Source organism: Hyperolius riggenbachi, chromosome 1, assembly GCF_040937935.1.
Source record: "Hyperolius riggenbachi isolate aHypRig1 chromosome 1, aHypRig1.pri, whole genome shotgun sequence".
In the NCBI taxonomy this organism is placed as follows: domain Eukaryota; kingdom Metazoa; phylum Chordata; class Amphibia; order Anura; family Hyperoliidae; genus Hyperolius; species Hyperolius riggenbachi.
The window spans coordinates 406478216-406499492 of NC_090646.1; the positions used below are offsets into that span (position 1 = coordinate 406478216).

Below are 21277 nucleotides of genomic sequence, written 5' to 3' on the forward strand. Positions count from 1 at the left end.
TCCACTTCCCTGCTGATCCCCTCCCACCGCACCTCTCCTAGCCAATGGTAGCTGAAAGAACAAGTGGCCAACCACAGTGCCGATCATATAATGAAACTGTTTTTTCTCCTTTTAAGCGTGATTGGCTACCGGTTGGAGCTAAGCTGTCTCAGGTTGGATAACAGTCATTCTGTAGTCAGGCATGGAACTTGAGACGTCATCTGGACATTCGAGGTGAATAAAGTTCATAGAGAAGAGTTGCTGGCTGGTGCGCTGTCAGAGCTTCAGTATGTTTTGGTTCTCCAGTGTTCGGTTACAGTTCAATGTATTTCCCATATGAAGAAGGACAGAACCACGCACGCAGTTCCTGCTAAAGATATGGAAAAGCAACAGTTACATATGTGACACCATACAGTATATATGCCATATGATGGTGACGGGGGTAGGGAACTGTTTTTTTTTCTTTCCGTGCCATAAAAAAGATTAAACGTTATGTCGTTTTTTAGTGCTGTGTCCTCACTGTTATTTCCCTTTCTTGTCTCAAAGAAATAAGAGGCTGTTAGAAATTTCAAAAGACATCATGAGTAAACTTGTTCAGCAAAGTTTAGGAAAAGAGGAACTTTAGCGAAAATAACCTAATTATTATTATTTTTACAGTATTAACTTACAGTATATACTATTTAGTTAGTTTGCCTATTGTAAAATTTTTCTCCTCCCTGACTTACACTCTGAAATGTATTACTGGTGGTGACATATTTAGTCCTGCCAGGTGATATGTTCTGAATGTTCGTTTACTGAGAGTTCTATAAACAAAGGGAGATATTGCTTGCTTGGCAGTTGGAAAAAGCAGTTATTTCCCACAATACAAGGAGGTTCCCAGACAGCAAACTGTCAGGACCTTGGTCATGACATCACACTGTGGGAAGGGTTTCACCACCATATCAGCCATACAGACCCTCCTGATGATCTATTCAAGAAAGGTAAATATTTCTATTGGGAAAGGGGGTATCAGCTACTGATTGACTGAAGTTCAATCTTTGGTTAAAAGTTCCTCTTTAGGTTTTCCCATGTGTTTATCGATTTTCCTAGGCAGATTGGATCACTGTGATCAAATCTGCTGGAGATCGATGACCCAACATGCCTGCTTGATTGTAATGTTGATTGATTTCCATCCAAAATTGTTCAAAATGATCAATCACACCGGATGGAAAGGACTCTTGCGAGATGGGCCACGGCCATAGATCGACGGCTGACTGACAGATCTCCCCATCTCAAATAGTGCTCCCCTGGAGCACTTGCATAGTGTTGGCAGCAGAGCGCACTCACCTGTTCACCGGCGCACTCCTTCCTGTGTCTTGTCTCCATCCTTGCCTGTTCCCTGTGACCTAACGGCCTGTACATTATGTGACAGGACACAGGAGGGAGCATGCCGGCAGATAGGTGGGTATGGTCCGCTGTCAACACAATGTAGGTGAAGAGTTCCAGGGGAGTACTATTTCAGATAGGGGAACCAACAGTCAGTCGTCAATCTGGACAACACAGTGGCGTAATGGATAGCACTCTCGTCTTGCAGTGCTGCGTCCTTGGTTCGAATCCCAGCCAGGGCACTGTCTGTAAGGAGTCTGTATGTTCTTTCCATGTTTCTGTGGGTTTCCTCCTGCATCCCAAAAACACACAGATAAGTCAGTTTGTTTCCCCATAAATTGGCCCTAGACCACAATGGATATATGTCTATGGTAGGGGATATTTCGTGACAAGGCTATATACTCTGTACAGCGCTGCACTAGATGTTGGTGCTATATAAATACAAAATAATTATAGTAATTGTTCTTATCAACTCTCAGTCGGCAGGAGCTGGAGCAACAACAATGAATGTCAAAGATAATCAGACAAAAATGGCAGAGGCCTTTAAAACTTTGCAACGATTAGCTTTGTGAAATCAGTACTCTGAGCTACAGAACAATAGAATCACAAATGGACATTGCCACAACTGTAATGGAGGGGCACAAGGAGAAGGTAACAAACTTGAGAGCTGAACTGCAGCAGCCACAAAGCAAAATTGAAGAAATTGAGAACAGATCTTGCAGGTTGAGACAATCCTGAAACTCTTAAAGAGAAACCGTAACCAAGAATTGAACTTCATCCCAATCAGTGGCTGATGCGCCCTTTCCCATGAGAAATCTATTATTTTTCTTAAACAGTTCATCAGGGAGCTCTGTATGACTGATCTTGTGGTAAAACCCCTCCCACAAGTGATGTCAGCGCCTCACAGCACTGAGGTCTTCACATCACACTGTTGGAGCCTTGTTGCATTGTGGGAAATAACCGCTGTTTACAGCTGTTTCCAACTGCCAAAAAAACAAGCAGTATCTCCTTCCACTGACATCTCCTGCCAGCAGTAAAAATGTCACCATGTGATAAATGTCAGAATGTAATTCAGGGAGAGGAAAGATTTTATTAATGGCAAACACTGACTAAATCATTTATACATAATTGTAAAAATGAAGCACTTTTTTTTATTAAATCATTTTCACTGGAGTCCATCTTTAACCACTTCACCACTGAGGGGTTTTACCCCCTGAGCACCAGAGCAATTTTCACCTTTCAGCGCTCCTTCCATTCATTCGTCTATAACTTTATCATTACTTATCGCAATGACATGAACTATATCTTGTTTTTTCCGCCACCAATTAGGCTTTCTTTAGGTGGGACATTATGCCAAGAATTATTTTATTCTAAATGTGTTTTAATGGGAAAATAGGAAAAAATGTGGGAAAAATGTATTATTTTTCAGTTTTCGGCCATTATAGTTTTTAAATAATGCATGCTACTGTAATTAAAACCCATGAAATGTATTTGCCCTTTTGTCCCGGTTATAAAACCGTTTAAATTATGTCCCTATCACAATGTTTGGCGCCAATATTTTATTTGGAAATAAAGGTGCATTTTTTTCAGTTTTGCGTCCATCCCTAATTACAAGCCCATAGTTTATAAAGTAACAGTGTTGTACCCTCCTGACATAAATATTTAAAAAGTTCAGTCCCTAAGGTAACTATTTATGTATTTTTTTTATTGTACATTTTTTAATTTTTTTTTAATTACAAAAAAAATAAAAAATTGGGAGTGTGGGAGGTAATGAGTTAATTTTTTGTGTAAAAGTAATTTATTTGTATGTGAAAAATGTTTAGGGTGTAGTTTTACTATTTGGCCACAAGATGGCCACAGTAACTTTTTGTTTAATGCGACCTCCAAGAGTCCTTCCGGACTCGGAGGAAGTACTAGGAGGCTGGGTAAGTGGGTTTTTTTTTCACAATGATCGCGCTGCTCATCGGAGAGCAGCGGATCATTGCGGGGCTTAGATCAACGAATGGATTTTCACGTTCATTGATCTCCGGGCGAGCGGCCGGCGGTGTGTTTACGAGCGGGAGCGCGGGCAGCGGCGGGAGTGCGCAAAGTACGGATTTCTCCGTCCCTGGGGGTTAAAAGATGGAAAAAGGGACGGAGAAATCCGTACGGGCGGGGGTAAAGTGGTTAACTGACCTTATGGGCACAGCTATAGCTCTTTTCTAGGAACAGTTAGAGATTTACAGAAGGTTAACGCTCCGACAGGATGATGACCCTTTGACGGACATCATCATAAAACTACTTTTCTCCTGTCTTCAGCATGCATCAACAGGAACCAACAACACACAATAGAACAGATCGTCTTAATAGAAATACAAGTAGCACAGTGACATATTAAGGCCAGATGCATGCACACCACATTTTCTCTATTGTTACAAAAGCTTCTTTACACAAATGTCAAGTGTGCAAGTTAACTACATTACATAGACCTCAATTCATAAAGCATTACGCATGCAGTAATGCTGAAAACAGCAGACTTTCCCGAGCACTTAGCAATGTGTCAATTCATAAAGGCTGTTACCGCATGAAAAGCTGACATTACTGACCAGGGAGATAAATTACTGACTTGGCTGTAGTTACCTCCAACACATGTCAGTAAATTGTCAGCAAATGTCAATTCATAAAGCCTTCAACAAGCGGTAAGCCTGACGATAGTTACCGACACCTCTGGTGAGGTCTTAACAAGTTACCGACACCTCTGGTGAAGTGTTAACAATGCAAAGTGCAGGGCGCCGAAGTCTGTGTGAGTCATCTGTGCAGAGAGCCGTCTGTGTGAGTCATCTGTGCAGGCAGGGAAAGACTGTGTGAGTCGTCTGTGCGAGTCATCTGTGCAGGCAGGGAAAGTCTTAGTGAGTTGTTTGTGCGAGTCATCTGTGCAGGCAGGGAAAGTTTGTGTGAGTCATCTGTGCAGAGAGCCATCTGTGTGAGTCATCTGTGCAGAGAGCCGTCTGTGTGAGTCATCTGTGCAGGCAGGGAAAGTCTGTGTGAGTCATCTGTGCAGAGAGCCGCCTGTGTGAGTCATCTGTGCAGGCAGGGAAAGTCTGTGTGAGTCATCTGTGCAGAGAGCCGTCAGTGTGAGTCATCTGTGCAGGGAGGGAAAGCCTGTGTGAGTCATCTGTGCAGGCAAGGAAAGTCTGTGTGAGTCATCTGTGCAGAGAGCCATCTGTGTGAGTCATCTGTGCAGAGAGCCGTCTGTGTGAGTCATCTGCGCGAGTCATCTGTGCAGGCAGGGAAAGTCTATGTGAGTCATCTGTGCAGGGCAAAAGAGAGAAATCACCACACTGCTCTTCTCTACCGCTCAATGGGCTGCTGTAATTTACCGACCTTCAACGGATGCTGGGAAAATCTTTATGAATTAGCACACAGACCGGGAAAATATCGAGTGCGGTATTTTCCCGACATTATTTCTTTTTATCACACTGCTTTTTATGAATCGAAGGCCATAGTCCTTTGTCCACACAGGTGGTCTTCTGACTCTTTGAGTATATCCGGTTACTTCTGTCTCCTTTTCTCCAGTCTGGTCAGCATCAGTTGCAATATGACTATGTCCTGGCATGTATGGCATTTTATATAAGTCCATCAGACAGTTCATAGGAATAAGGTCCTCTGTCACTCTGAGTGGGGTGCAAAAATATGTATTGTTCTTGTTTCAGAATTCTAGGTTTCTTCACTCTAACTAGAGATCCAGTCCAAAAGTGGACTTCTCTAGCACTGCATTTCAGTATATGCTTTACTTTTATCTTGTTGCACTTTTACATTCTGAGCAACTGACGATCTTAGACTTGATCTTAGACTTGAAGATCTTAGAGGCACTGGACATTGTGGAAGTTGTATGTCAGACACGTGAAGTTTAGTGTGCAAATGTCTGCCATGTAACAACTCAGCTGGCAACGCTTATGTAGTTGCATGTGCAGTTGCTCTGTAAACATGTAAGAACTCTGTGGTCAAAACTTTCCAAGATTTACCTGTAAGATTTGCAGTCTGAAGCGCTTCTTCAAGACTTCTGTTGAATCTCTCCATTTGCTTGTGAGTAATTGACCGATGCTCTCCTATGCACAATATTTCTCTCTCACAAAAAAGACTCGCATGACACAAATTCTGGTCAATTGTCCGACGCTAGTTCTTTTGGATTTCCTTCCCTGTAGAAATGAATGATAGTTGCAGAAGTGAGAATTGCCACAACAGAAATTTCTGGCTATTTACTGTAATAATTGATTCATGTTATAGTCAAGTGACAACCCACGGGTGACTCTGCAAAAGGACCCCCTATATCAATAGCAAGCCTTTCCAATGCAGAATCAGGAAACCGCACTGGCTATAGCGCTGTTGTATGGGTTACAGCAGATTTGTCATAACTCTGCCACACTGGTAGAAAATCTGGTTGAAAATCTGGGCACTCCCAGACTCTTTCACAATATCTAATGGTACATGGCAGGGCTGTCCCCTGTCTCCTTTAATTTTCGCCCTTACCTTTGAACCCTTCCTACGCACAGTTCGTCAAAACATAAATATTAATGGGATTCAAATAAAATCTGAAGAGCACAAGGTGGCGGCCTACGCGGATGATCTTATGTTCTATCTTAGTGACCCTATCATATCCCTACCCAACCTTATGGTAGAGCTGAACAAATATAAATCTCTGTCCAATTATAAAATGCCATGCATTAAGTATAGATAAATGCCATGCATTAAGTATTCCTTCCTTCATCTTTAAAAAAACAGTTACAATCCAATTTCACCTTTAAATAGGACTCCACTGCCATTACTTATTTAGGTGTCCAGATTCCAGCCAAACTTGAGGATGTTTACAAATTGAACTTCCCCCTCTCCTTCACAAATTATCCCAAGACCTGCAAGACTGGAACCGTCCACCTTTTTTTCGTGGTTTGGTTGCATAAATATTCTTAAAATGAATATCATGCCTCGCCTCCTTTATCTCTATCAGGCTCTCCCTATCTCTCCTCCACCTGAACATTTTAAACTGGTTAAGATATTATTCCTTAATTTTATTTGGAAGGACAAACCAGCTAGTATTAAATACGCTGCTATGGATCTTTCCAAAGTACAAGGTGGATTGGCAGTCCCTGACGCTAGGAAATACCATGCAAGTCTGGTCAGATTGGTCGATTGGCACAGGCATACTGTTCAGAAGAGGTGGGTTCAAGTGGAATCAGCCTTAGCTGAACATGATCTCAATCTTTTGCCTTGGTTTGTAAAAGTTCCCTCCTCTATCTCTATCTCAGTTAAATCTACCCTGAGTAATTTTTTGAAATATCGCAAATCTGCCAATCTCTCACCTTGGCCCTCACCTTTGCTACCTGTACTAGATAATACAATGTTCCCTCCAGGATGTCACAGTAATGCATATGTACCCTGGCGTATGGCCCCTGCTCTTAGGGCCAGAGATCTCCTTGAAGGCAGGAACTGGCGTACATTACAACACCTACAAGAGTCTCGAAACTGTCCATTTCTTGATCCTTGGAGCCTAATACAATTCACCTATTTTGTGCGCTCAATTGGCTCCAGGGAACAACTCTCCAGACCTTTGTCCCCTTTTGAGTTGTTGTGTAGTGGCCAGGGCCCAATAAGAAAATCTCTTACCACCATATATCAATGGCTTTGCACAGATGAGACCTGGTCACAAACAATAAAAACAAAATGGGAGGCCGACTTGCAGACCTCTTTCACAGATGAGCAGTGGAATAAAATTATTCTCTTAAACCACAAAACTTCTATATATTCTAGAGTCCAAGAATCTAACTACAAAATCTTAACTCGTTGGTATCTTACACCTAGCAGGTTGCATAGAATTTATCCCACTGCTGATCCAAACTGCTGGAGATGTAAGCAACACACAGGGACGTTATTTCACATCTTTTGGGATTGTCATCTGATAAAGGATTTCTGGTCTAAGGTACAGTTTTATATTAAAGAACTCACAGATGCAGACCCGAGTGCAGACCCTGCTTACTATCTCCTATATCATACAAATAAGCCAATCAAAAAGGTCAAAAAATCCTTAATGAAACATTTATTACAAGCAGCAAGAGTTTCGATAGCCAGGCATTGGAAGTATACTAATCCTCCCTCAATTCTAGAATGGATAGCAGAGCTCAAATTTATTTGTGAAATGGAATCCCTAACTGCTTACCTTCATAACACTAATGAACAATGCTCTCGCACTTGGATGCCCTGGCATGAATTTCTGGAATCTGATAAATACAAGGATCTGCTGTCCACTTCTCGTCCGTGATAGCTTTGGCTTGTGCCTGCCCCTTGCGTTGATAGTCAAGTTGACTAGAGAACCCCGCACTTAACTTGTGCATGTGAGAGAAGTGTTCCGCCACATTGACTCAAACTTTTCTTTCTTGTTCTTGCTCTTCTTACTTTTTCTTCTCCTTCTTTCTACCCACAGATGTCTTTACCTTCTACCGGGCTCTCTTCCAACCGGGTTATAGCACCTGAAGTATCCCTTTTTAAGCCTGGGCATGTTAAACATGGGCTTTAATATTATGTATTCTTTATAGGTGTTCTGGGATGTCTGTTTCCTCTGGGCTCCCAGTCACCCAATAACTCTGTTTTTAGCCAGAAGCCCATGTGCTCTACTTTGCTTCTACTATTGCATCCTATATTGCCCCGAAGATGTGAAATATATATGGTCAAATACTAGTTCTATTATGTACAGTGCTGGCTTGCTGTAATAGTGTGAATTTCACATTTGCATGTGTATTTGACCTCTGTTGTATCCTACACCTGGTTGTGATATTGTTTCACTCGCTATATTGCCTTGTTGTCCTTTGTTTTATACTTAAAACTGTTAAATAAAGAATTTAAAAAAAAAAGAAAATCTGGGCACACTTTAATTTTGTGTACTAAGTTCTTTGCACAGCCCAATGCATTGTCAATATGCGATGAGACACTGGATACTGGTTGTACATGAGAGCATGAAGCTTTTGAGATAAGACCTTCTACTAATTGCAGATCCAATGCAGTGAAAGATCTCTGACCATTACAGCTGATCCTTTCTTTACAATGTAGAATTTGGCTTACACCCTGTTTGGTTGAAATGTAAAAGTCACTAGCAGGCTACCAAGTACAGGAATATGATCTATTAGAGCAGCTTAGACCAGCTTCACAGTAGTGATCTTTTTTTCAAAAGTACTGGAAGTAGATTTCCTCAGGTGGACTAGAAACAGCAGAACCTGTATCAAGCATTGGGTAATAGAATGGCCCAGATTAGTAGTGGCAATAGAAACAGTGCATAACAGTTTATTTGAACTGAAAGTCCCAGCTTTATCCACACTTACAGTAAGACAATAATTTCTGGAGAAGAAGGTTCTTGAACCTGTTTAGCAGCAGAACCACGGCAGATTGTCATAAATTGTCTGGTTTGCTTACAGGTCCGGCATTGTGCATTCTGTGCAGGGAATGCAGCATAGCTAGAAATATCAAGGTAAAATAAGATGACGGAGCACCATAAAGGAAACCTGAGATGGGAGGATTAAAAAATTTTATACATGCAAGGAGCTTCCTCCAGCCCTCTTCAGGCTGTTTGCACCCTCACCATCCTCCCAGGCCACCTTGATCCTCTGCTAGCCGGCCTGTTAAGTACTTCAGTCTGAGCGTATTGCACATGCCTGGCTGTGCACCTCCCATTGGCAATGGGAGTTGGGAGTGTTCTGCACATGCGCAGTACTACTACGCCTGTGCAGAATGCTCCCAATGACTGCAATGCGAGTGGGGTGAGCACACAGTCAGACTGCGCATGTGCCGTCTCACCTTGACTGGAGGAGTTACCAAGCTGGCTAGTGGAGGTTCGATGCAGCCCAGGAGGACAGTGGGGGAGTGTACAGCCTGAAGGGGGCTGGAGGAAGTCCTAGGTATATATAACTTTTTTTTTTTTTCATTTGTCTCAGGTACGCTTTAAGTAAAAAAAAAAAAAAGATAATATGAGCCAAAAATGGTGCAGTACCTCAAAAAAACGAGAGTTGATGAAATTAAATCTTACTCCCAAGGGATGGTTGCAAATAGGGCATCAAACCAAACAGGCAGGTTGATAGTATCACCCCATCTCCACTTAGATGGTATCATGTGTGGTCGCTCTCCAAAAGAAGTACACTCTGGGGCCAGGTATGTGCAAGCAAGCTGGGAACCTGTTTCCCTCCAAAGAGGAGGGTCGAATGCTGGAAATACACGTCTCGATTCTGAGACATTTAGATGGCTCAATAGATAATTTCCGACATGTCCGATCATTTCGCTGCTCGATTCTGCATTGAGGACAATGCAAAAAGATAAGAAAAACGGGCGGAAGATAAGAGAATCGCCTACAGAATCGATCGAGCTGCAAAATCGAGCCATGTATGCACAGCATAAGAGGACCCTTTTGTAGTTAGCAATATGCTGTGCAGAGCCACTCCTGAAACAATACTTGTTTTGTGTATGTGCAGCTCTGTGCTACAGTTCAGATGATTTTCTTATTACATCTTTGTTTTGCGCCTGGGGCTCATATGCAATTTACTTTTTCTTCTGAGTTTTCTCATAGGAGATCATTTTTCATCTTGTGTTTAAAATAGCATTTTAGCACTCTGAAATTTAAAAAGTACCAAAAGTAGATAAAAAAGTACTCTCAAAATATTCTGAGTATTTTTTTTATGCTTGCTGGTGGCTTAAAATGACATTTTATTGACAAAATGTAAAAATAATCACGTAGGAGAAAACTCGGGACAAAAAGGTAATTGCATATGGGGCTGGATGTTTGTGTCAGAAGTAGATTCTGGATTTACAGCCTTTACTGCACTTGTATTCCCCTGACTGAGTATTTTTGCATCTGCCACAACATTTTCAGTTTGACATGCAATTATAATAGCATTTTCAAAGGTTAAATAATTTTTCACAAGCAATCTCTCAACAACACAGGTTTAGTTTGTTTTTTCTACCAGTAGTTGATCTCTTATCAGTTCCTATGCTATCACATCAAAAACGCACACCTAGTTGCCTACTGTCTCAATGCTGCAATATAGAGTACTGTGGATTCACCAGTATTTCCCCCACTTTGGCCTCGATTCATAAAGCATTACTGCATACGTTAATGAAAAAGAAGCTGACTTTACTGAGCACTTAGGAAAATGTCAATTCATTAAGGCTATTACCACATGAAAAGCTGAAATTAATGAGCAGTGAGGTAAATTACCGACTTGTGCGGTAAATACCTCAACAAATGTCAGTAAATGTCAATTCATAAAGACTACAACATGCGGTAAAGTCTAGAAATTTTACCGGAACCTCTGGTGGGGCGTAATCAATGTGGAGACTGTGCTGCAAGACTGTGGGAAGCCAGCTGTGATTCACACAAGCAGAAAGGGCTAATCTATGACTGACAGGAGCAGAAGCCAATAGAAACAGCCTCTGTATCCTGCAAGTCCCACTGATCGGATGCTGATAGGTTGCGCAGGCTTTTGGGGAGGTTCCAGCTTTTCTACTCCCTCAGGCAGCGAGCAGAGAGATTGGAACAAAAGACGCTTCCCCTGCGGCTGTTCGGCCATTTATCCCTTAAGGTTCCTGTTTGAAGATGAGGAGGAGCTAGTAGGTAATTACCTAAGCATGGCATGTGTAATATCTCCTGGAGGTTCTTCTAAGCTGTGGCAATTAAATAATATGTTAAAGCGGAATATAACCCTACATTTCAACTTTGCTCTAAAACATTATTTACAGCATATTATATGCAACCAGCATTTTTTTTTACTAGACCAGCATTGGAAGGGTTACAAGAAAGACTAATAGACAGATTCAGAGCGAGCAGAAGCTGTATTACAAACATGTACATCTATAGCAGGCATGTCCAAAGTCCGGCCCGCGGGCCATTCGCGGCCCGCCGGGCAGTTAGATGTGGCCCTTTGGACAGCCATCACTGTTTTAGGCAATGCGGCCCGTCGGCCGCATTCTGGCCGCATCATTGGACGCATTCTGGCCGCATCATCGGCCGCGTTCTGGCCGCATCATGGGCCGCGTTCTGGCCGCATCATTGGCCGCGTTGCGGCCGCGTTCTGGCCGCATCATGGGCCGCATAAGCGTGGTGTGGGGCGTGGCGGTGTGACGCGGCTGAGCTGAGTGGAGGGGCGGGTGACGGCGGCGAGGGGCGGGTGACGGCGGCGAGGGGCGGGTGATGGCGGCGAGGGTCTACACACCCCCTTCTCACAGAGCACAGCTGGAGGGGCGGGCACAGGGGCGGGCACAGGCGAGTGATGTCATATGCCTGTGACACAGTGGACGGACTGCCAGCACTGAGAGCCTCAAGGAGCCTCAAAGGTCAAAGGAAAGGAGAAAGGAGGGGGTCAGGAGTACTGCAGAGTGAGTGAGCTGAGACAGGAGCCAGAGAGACAGCCAGTTGAACAGAAGACTGTGAGACAGCAATTTAATGTGCTTGGATACCGGGAGCTGGACAGGGGTAGGCCTAGTTTTGAAAGCAAGTAATACTTAAACCTGCCAAGTTCAAACAACACTGCATCCTTCACCCTCCCCCTTCTGCCCAATTTAAAAAATGGCTACTACAAGTAAGAAAAGGAAAGTTGACAGTGAGGGCCGCCGTTTCCAGGAAAGGTGGAAAGTGGATTTTTTTTTCACAGAAATAAGGAATAACTGTGTTTGTCTGATATGTCAAGAGACTGTGGCCGTTTATAAAGAATTTAATATCAAAAGACACTACCAGACAAAGCATAGCAGCACATATGACAAACTAACAGGGCGTGACCGCAGCGAAAAGTTAAAGCAACTTGAAGCGGTTTTAACTTCACAACAGCGATTTTTCACAAGAGCCCGTGAGTCAAATGAAAATGCCACAAGGGCAAGCTATGATGTGGCATTGTTAATTGCTAAAAATAGCAAGTCTTTTACTGAGGGTGATTTTATTAAAGAGTGCGTTATGAAAATGGTTGAAAATATCTGTCCTGAGAAAAAGCAAGAGTTTGCCAATATATGCCTGGCTCGTAACACTGTAGCACGCAGAATTGAAGACATATCATCAGATATTAAGAGACAGTTGATGTCCAAAGGAGAGGTTTTTGACTTCTTTTCAATAGCCTGTGATGAAAGCACAGACCTATCTGACACAGCTCAGTTGCTGATTTTTTTGAGAGGGGTGGACGATGAAATAAATGTGACTGAAGAGCTACTTGACCTCCAGAGCCTTAAGGACCAAACTAGAGGAAAAGATTTATTTGTTGCTGTTAGTTCTGCAATAGATGACATGAAACTGCCCTGGAACAAAGTTTCTGGGATTATTACTGATGGGGCACCTGCTATGGCTGGTGAACGAAGTGGCTTATCAACCCTAATCTGTAACAAGGTTATTGAAGAAGGAGGTAAAGCTATTAAACTCCATTGTATCATTCATCAACAAGTTCTCTGTGCTAAATATCTCAAATATGATCATGTTATGAAACCGGTTGTAAAGACTATTAATTTTATTCGTGCTAAAGCTCTGTACCACCGTCAGTTCAAACAGTTTCTACTGGACATCCATGCTGAATATGAAGATGTTTTATATCACAACGATGTTAGATGGCTCAGTCGAGGGTCTGCGCTGCAGCGTTTTAACTCTCTCAGAAAGGAAATAAAAGAATTCTTGGAAACAAAGGGACAACCGATGCGAGAACTATCTGATCCTGTTTGGCTGGCTGATTTGGGGTTTCTAGTTGACATAACAAGTCATCTGAATGTACTAAACACGAGTCTTCAGGGAAAAGATGCAGCGGTGAACCAGCTTCATTCACACCTCAAGGCATTTGGAAGAAAGCTGCAACTTTTCCAAAGGCATTTGTCACAAACACAGGCCAATACCATACATTTCCCAGCATTGCAGGAAATAATGAACAGTTTTTCACAGGACAATATCAGTGTGCAAATGAGCAGGTATGCAGCAGGCATCGCATCTCTGGCTGAAGAGTTTAAACAGCGCTTTCAAGATTTTGCAGCTATTGAAAAGGAGATCAGCCTTTTCTCCTCTCCATTCTCTGTTGACGCAGATGATGCTCCAGAACAGCTGCAGCTTGAGCTCATTGAGCTGCAATGTGACAGCGAGTTACGCAGTCGTTACCAACAACTCTCTCTTGTGAACTTTTACCGCCAACTGGATAAGGGCAGGTTTCAGGAGATTCGAACACAGGCTAAGAAAATGCTGAGCTTGTTTGGCTCAACATATTTGTGTGAGAAGACATTCTCTGCCATGAACTTCAACAAGAATCGTGTGAGGACAAGACTGAGTGACTCTCATCTGCGTGACATTTTGCGCATCAAAACCACTGCCTTTGTACCGGACCAAGCCTGTTTGCTGGAGCACAGATCTCAGTTTCACCCTTCCCATTAGTGCAGGTAAGTTTTTTTTTTAAATTTATTTCAAATACATTTTGAAAACTCAGCTTTTATGCAAAATAATTCATTTGCATTTAATTGTAATTGTTCAAAGAATGTTTGGAAAAATGTTCGGCCCTCCGGCATGTTCACTTCATCCAATCTGGCCCTCTTTGAAAAAAGTTTGGACACCCCTGATCTATAGGGATGTGGGGATGCCATTTACTATTGTAATGCCCAAACAACACAGAGAATCTCCACACTGCTCTGCTTTTACTGAACAAGTTTTTGTCTATTGAAGTTCGGTAAATTACTGACCTTCTACTGCACCTGTGAACATTTTTATGAATCAGCACACAAAAGTCTAAAATACCGAATGCGGTATTTCAATGTCCAGATTTTTTATCTAGCCTTTCATGAATTTATATCTTTCTGCAACCGTGTTGCAAAATAAGTTCTACAATGAAGTGAGGGCTGAAGCATACAGCATATGTTTTGTATGCTATCTTTAAAGTGTAGAATATAAAGCTCATTTTTAGCATCAAGTAATACATTCTTATTTAATGCAAGTATTTAATTCTCAAATATTTGAATCCAAGCAGTGAAGTGCATTGCAGGCTCACCCAAGTGTTAAAGAAAACATGGAGGTAGTTGCAGGGCCAGGAGAGCCATCCTTGTTGCTAATTTGGTCAAGAAATTAGGTAATAAATTGACTTATACAGAATACCATATAAAAAAGTATAAATTATATTTTATTACACAAAACTATTGAAACAGATACACATCTGAAAAGCTGGGATATTCTCTGGAATGGACCTAACTTATATAACAAAATAACCCAGTGGCAAGCCTGTAAACCAAATACACATGCAGAAATCCAAACTCTGGAAATGAGAAGGAGTAACAATTTGTGATGCAAAGGATGATACAAAGTCACATCCATCCTGCTAGGAAGCACAGCATGTAATAACTTCATTGGATATCCATAATACATCAGCGGCTCGATTGATAAGAAGAATCCTGGGCCGTGTAGGCCCAGCATGACACATACAGTAGTTGATAAGCATATAATCTCACGTAGATCATCGCCTTCAGCCTCTGACCAAGCTCCAATTTTTGCAGAGTCTGATCAGGTACTCAGTGCCTCAGGATATATAATTTACTCGTTGCCTTACTTTTTGTTTCCGCCTATTCATTTAGCTTGCATGGGCCCTTTCCTTTGTTTGTTGTAATGGGTGTATGTTTCTTGTAGATATTGTCAGTATTAGGCAGGGTGCACATTTGTCTGCGTGGAAAACATGAACTTTTTGTGCATGCAAATTTGCGCCTTCATCTGTGTTTAAACATGCATGTTTTTTCTCATTAGCTATTGATTTTTAAAGTTAACCAGAGAGGATTAAAAGTAAAAGTTTTATGCATACCTGGGGCTTCCTCTAGCCTCATATGCACAGATCGCTCCCATGCTGCCATCCTTAGCCTTCTCCACCTCCGGTACCGGGTCCCGTAACTTCGGCCAGCCACGGCTACGGCTAGTTTGAGCATGCGCAGTTCAATCTCTCTGTCTGGCGGCTGGGAGCTACTGTGCCTGCGCAGTACTATTCTCCGCTGGAGAGAGCGTACTCTGCTTGCTTCGACTGGCTGAAGTTACGGGACACGGTACAGAAGACGGAGAAGACTGAGGACTGCGGCGCGGGAGCGATCCATGCGGATGGGGCTAGAGGATGCCCCAGGTATGTATAAAACTAACTTTTAATCCTCTCTGGTTAACTTTAAGCACAATATGTTGTGCAAAACTGTACTGTGCTACTGGGAGTTTTTTTTTCCCCAAATTTGAAATTAGCATTTAAGAGTGAACCAAGCCATCATCAAGCATTGTCACATTTACAGAGTACTTAAGTTTGTAAAACCTTTAAAATATATATTTTGATATAAATTTGATCTAAAACATCATCTTATCATTCTGGTTTAGGCCTGTTTTTACGCGTTAGTGATTCAATGCGTAAAAATTTACGCATTGAACTAGTAACGCGTAAAATGTATGTGCTAATGATCCTGCACTAGCGGGAATGCGTAAAAATGTACGCAATGTGGCCCGCCGACCTCCGAGGTTGGCAAGCTGCCAGCGGGGGACTGCAGCAGCAGTGAGTGACTACGAGGGCACAGGATGGCTGCATGGGACTGGTAGAAGCCCCAGGTAAAAAGGCCCCATTCACACTTGCGTTTTGGCAAGTAAACGAACCGGATCCTGATCGGATCCTGACCTGATCCTGACCTGATCCTGATCAGAACTGTACGGTTCCAATCCGGACCCGATCTGGATCCGGTCCGTTTGCATCAGGCATGCATCAGGCTGCCATCCGGATCCGTGGGCAAAAAATAGCGAAATTTTAAGAAAAAAATGTTGGGGTCAGCAGAAGGTGCACCTGGTGCACGTGTAGAATCAGGTTCCTCCGCTGTAGGCCTCACCTCCACCTCCGACATACTGCCAAACAGCTCCAGCACGTCTGTCACTGCTGCTCCAGTCCAGACCTGCTTGGCCCATGTGTCCCCATCCGGAATGGCCGCTTGGATACGCATAGGAAGTGGGGTAGAACGTCAGGTTTTTGTAGGCAGTGTGTTCTGTGCCTTCCGTTTCCCATTGGTTTCTGTGTTCCGGATGGTGCTGTCAGGCTCAGGTCCGGCTCCGGTCCGGGTGCGTGGTCCGGACCCAAAAAATAGCGCATGTTGGAAAAGAGTCCGGATCCGGTCCGGCTCCGTACTGTACGGAACGGACACGTGTGAACGTCCGCATAGACTTTACATTGCTATGCGGAACGTACGTTCCATTTGTACAGTATGCGGTCCGGATCAGATCCGGAAAATCCGGATAGCGAACGCTAATGTGAACCGGGCCTAAGTGAAACTCATTTTTTTATTTTGCCTGGACCTTCCCTTTAATTTGTGGTTGTCTTTGCATTTCTTGTTATTCCCTGGCCACCTATTTCCAGCCTTATTAGTGCAGAAGAAGTTAGCAAATATTGTGAGCCGATGGCAGATACAGGCGATTAAAATCTACCTTTTGGTTCCCTTTCCTTGTAAAGAGTCCCTTTTATTTAGTATTTTCACAGGCATAGCTTTCAAAGTTTTATATCTAGTGTGCACTGTCTGCCATCTAGTGGAATAGCTGAATAATGGCATATTCTCAAGTCACTTAGCCGTTGGGAAGATGAATACAGTATAGCATTCAAAGCTGGAAATTCTTATTAAAGGAGTACTGTCACCCCCCCCCCCCCCCAAAAAAAAAAGAGTTTGACTTACCTAGGGCTTCTCCTCCGGGACAGAATGATCCTCTGGTACCCCAACGCGGCTCACTGCCATTTTTTGCGACTTTAATGTTGCAGGCCACTGCACCTGTGCAGCCCTTGGCAAGTGCATCCTTGCGCCCACTCACATCACCAGCACCTGTGCAGGATGCTCCTGGTAACTTGAGCTAGGCCGCGCGTAGCCAGGGCCGCGCAGGCACAGTGGCCCGCAACATCAAGTCGCAAAAAATGGAAGTGAGCCGCGGCTGGGACCGGAGGATCGTTTTGTCCTGGCACCTGCACAGGACGTCTGTGGCACGGTAGAAGCCCCAGGTAATTAACTCTTTTCGGGGGGGGGGGGGCTTATAGTTCTCCTTTAACCTCCTTGCTGGTTATCCCGAGCTCAGCTCGGGGTAACCTGCGCAGGAGGATTTCTCAGGCCCCGCTGGGCCGATTTGCATAATTTTTTTTTTGTTACATGCAGCTAGCACTTTGCTAGCTGCTTGTAACATTCTATCGCCGCCGCTCGTCGCCGATCCGCCGCTACCCGCCGCGCCATAGAAAAGGCTGGGACCACACTTATTAGAATCAAATGTGTTGTATCCCAGAGAAAAAATAATGCCAGTGTATTCACTGAGCCTTTACACACTAAAAATTGCAAACGCAATGCCATGCAATCAAAATTCTGTTCGTGATTTTTGTGCATTTACAATTTGCTGAGGTCATCTTTTCCTTTTGCAAGGTTTCCTGGGATTTTTGACCATTACTGTGCAGTTCGCAATGCGAATTTATGTGTGTTTTAAAATTGCACAGCAAGTTCATTCTTCCCGTATACTGTATGCAAATCCCTGTGTGTGTACAAATAAAATCAATGACTCTCACCTTATGTGATGGCTGCACTGTCTTATAACAGTGTCAGCATGCCAGCTTGTGCCGTTTACACTCCGGCCAGTGTTTCTGAAGAGCTAGCAGAATTTGTTGCATTACCACCAAATCAATAGTGAAATGTATCCTCTCCACTGGACAGTTATCCGCTGGGCAGCGTGGAACCACAAGCATGGATAGATGTGCAGCCGTTAGCCTAGGAGGAGTATACCATACATAGCAGGGAGTGCAGTCCAAAACACTAGCACCTGACAGTGAAAACACTCCTAATAGAATAGTGCTGAACAACATTTCAAAAGGTAATGATTTCTCTTTTATGGAAGCTGAATTTACCCTTAGATTGTACACCTATTTAGGAGGGCCCTACTGCCCATTTGCTCTTCTCTGCTACCATATGGAATCAGTGACTTGTCTGCTGTATGTTTCCCTACATTGCTCAAAAACTATTCAGATAATAATATGGAGACCAGTTTTTAAATCTGAAAATACAAATTTTATTGATAATTATACCATTAAAAAACATACAAATGTTTAAAGAGACTGTAACAAAAAACACATCCCCTGGGGGTACTCGGCTCGGGAGGGGGAAGCCTTAGGGTCCCAATGAGGCTTCCCCCATCCCTGTAGCTGTAGGCAGTTCAGCGCTGGCTCCCCCGAAAAGTTCCGGAATCCTCCACCGACAAGCCCGATAAGCGCTGATTTATTTACCATCCCTGGCTCCAGCGGGGGCACTGTTGCGGCTCTCAGCACAGAAATAGGCGGAAATAGCCAATCTCTGTCGGCTATGCAGGCACAGGAGACTTGAGCCTGCGCAGTAGAGCGGACCAACAGCGATTGGCTATTTCCGCCTATCTCCGAGCAGAGAGCCGACACTGCGCCCCCGCTGGAGCCGTGAAGGTAAATATTTACATCCCCACTATTTGGAGGGGCACAGTGAGACCGCCGTGGGACACAGGAGGACAGGGGATGCCTCGATCGGATCCGGAGGCTTCCCCCACCCGAGGTGAGTAGCCATCAGGGGAACTTTTTTTAGAACCCTCTGTCAGCCCCACCACCTCACTCATGCATGCCTCCACACCTGTAGCACAAGTAAATTTGAAAGTTATTGTTAAGTCCGCTTGACAATTGATGCCTTTGTCAAACGCTAGTTATTAACTAAGATGATTAAATGCAACACATAAACCCGAAGCAATTGTCCCAGCATTCGATCATTGAGGCCTCTTTCACAGTGGGACATTGCGTTTGATGCAACGTTAAAGTCACACAACGTGCATGTAGGTTATGAAATTGGACGTTATTTTGCACTGCGTTATGTGCTCTCGGTGCACTGTTTTCGTTGCATACTGATGGAATGAAAACAGCGCATGCGTTACATTAAAAAAAAAAAAACCTTACTAAGCATGTGCAACACACATAAGGCAGCAAATGTATTGCTAAACGCACAGCATGCAGAACTTTCTAAATATTGCTACGTTACACACAACGCAACGTGTGCACTGTGAATGTCGCACAGAATTTGTATTGCTGTGCGTTAGTCTGCGTTATAATTTTTTATAACGTGCAACTTCAACGTCCCACTGTGAAAGAGGCCTTAATGCATAAGAAATAAGTTGCAACCAAGCAGGTTTTGTAAAGTAATGTGCACTTTACCATAATCCAGTGTTGGATCAGGAAGTATATGCAAAGCAAATTTAGTGGATTTCAAGGATTGGATAAAGCTTAAAGGGAAGGTTCAGGGAGGGTGCGTAAAAAATCAAAATCAATTTCCACTTACCTGGGGCTCCCTCCAGCCCGTGGCAGGCAGGAGGTGCCCTCGCCGCCGCTCCGCAGGCTCCCGGTGGTCTCCGGTGGCGCGCCCGACCTGGCCAGGCCGGCTGCCAGGTCGGGCTCTTCTGCGCTCCAAGGCCCGGAACTTCTGCGTCCCACGCCGGCGCACTGACGTCATCGGACGTCCTCCGGGCTCTACTGCGCAGGCGCAGAACTACTGCGCCTGCGCAGTAGAGCCCGGAGGATGTCCGATGACGTCAGCGCGCCGGCGTGGGACGCAGAAGTTCCGGGCCTTGGAGCGCAGAAGAGCCCGACCTGGCAGCCGGCCTGGCCAGGTCGGGCGCGCCACCGGAGACCACCGGGAGCCTGCGGAGCGGCGGCGAGGGCACCTCCTGCCTGCCACGGGCTGGAGGGAGCCCCAGGTAAGTGGAAATTGATTTTGATTTTTTACCCACCCTCCCTGAACCTTCCCTTTAAAGGTGAGAAGGATATGGATTTTTCCTTTTATAATAATACCAGTTGCCGGACCCTCCTGTGTATCCTGTGTCTCTAGTACTTTTAGCCACAGCCCCTGAACAAGCATGCAGATCAGGTACGCTGACTGAACTCAGACTGGATTAGCCACATCAGAGCTGGCCTTTGGGGGTGGCAAGTGGGGCAATCGCCCCAGGCCCCGCACCTGAGGAGGCCCCGCACCCTCTGCAATGCTTGGGAAAGCGGGCATAGTTGTTGAAACTCACGTGTCTTCATCCTATGCTCAGAGCTACCATCTATTTCCTCTCCCAGCATCTGTGTATTGGTAACAGCGCCCCCTATGATGACGTGACCGCATGTCACCACAGGGGGGCACTGTTACCAATACACAGATGCTGGGAGAGGAAATAGATGGTAGCTATGACTGTGAGCATCGGTGAAGACACGTGAGTTTTAACAACTATGCCCGCTCTCCCCAGCACTGCAGCCACCTTGCTATCTAACCTGTACTGCGGGGCATCTACCTATATAATCTATACTGTGGGGCACTTATCTAATCTATACTGCAGGCTGGCACCAATCTAACCTATACTGCAGGCTGGCACCTATCCAACCTATACTGCAGGCACCTGTCTAATCTATACTGCAGGCTGCCACCTATCTATCTAATCTATACTGCAAGCTGGCACCTATCTATCTAATCTATACTGCAGGCTGGCACCTATCTAACCTATACTGCAGGCTAGCACCTATCTAATCTATACTGCAGGCTGGCACCTATCTAACCTATACTGCAGGCACCTATCTAACCTATACTGCAGGCACCTATCTAATCTATACTGCAGGCTGGCACCTATCTATCTATTCTATACTGCAAGCTGGCACCTATCTATCTAATCTATACTGCAGGCTGGCACCTATCTAACTTATACTGCAGGCTGGCACCTATCTAACCTATACTGCAGGCTGGCACCTAACTAATCTATACTGCAGGCACCTATCTAATCTACACTGCAGGGTACCTACTTACCTATCTAATCTGTACTGCGGGGCACCTACCTGTCTAATCTATACTGCAGGCACCTATCTAATCTATACTGCAGGCACCTATCTAATCTATACTGCAGGTGGGCACCTATCTA

The 21277-nt window shown here is 44.2% G+C and overlaps 1 protein-coding gene across 1 annotated transcript; it reads left to right on the forward strand.

Annotated features, from left to right (window-relative positions):
* Positions 1 to 11920: 11920 nt before the first annotated feature.
* On the forward strand, positions 11921 to 13744 carry LOC137521620 (general transcription factor II-I repeat domain-containing protein 2-like). The gene has a single exon (XM_068241156.1). The coding sequence runs from the start codon at positions 11921 to 11923 to the stop codon at positions 13742 to 13744; it is 1824 nt and encodes a 607-aa protein (XP_068097257.1).
* Positions 13745 to 21277: the final 7533 nt, after the last annotated feature.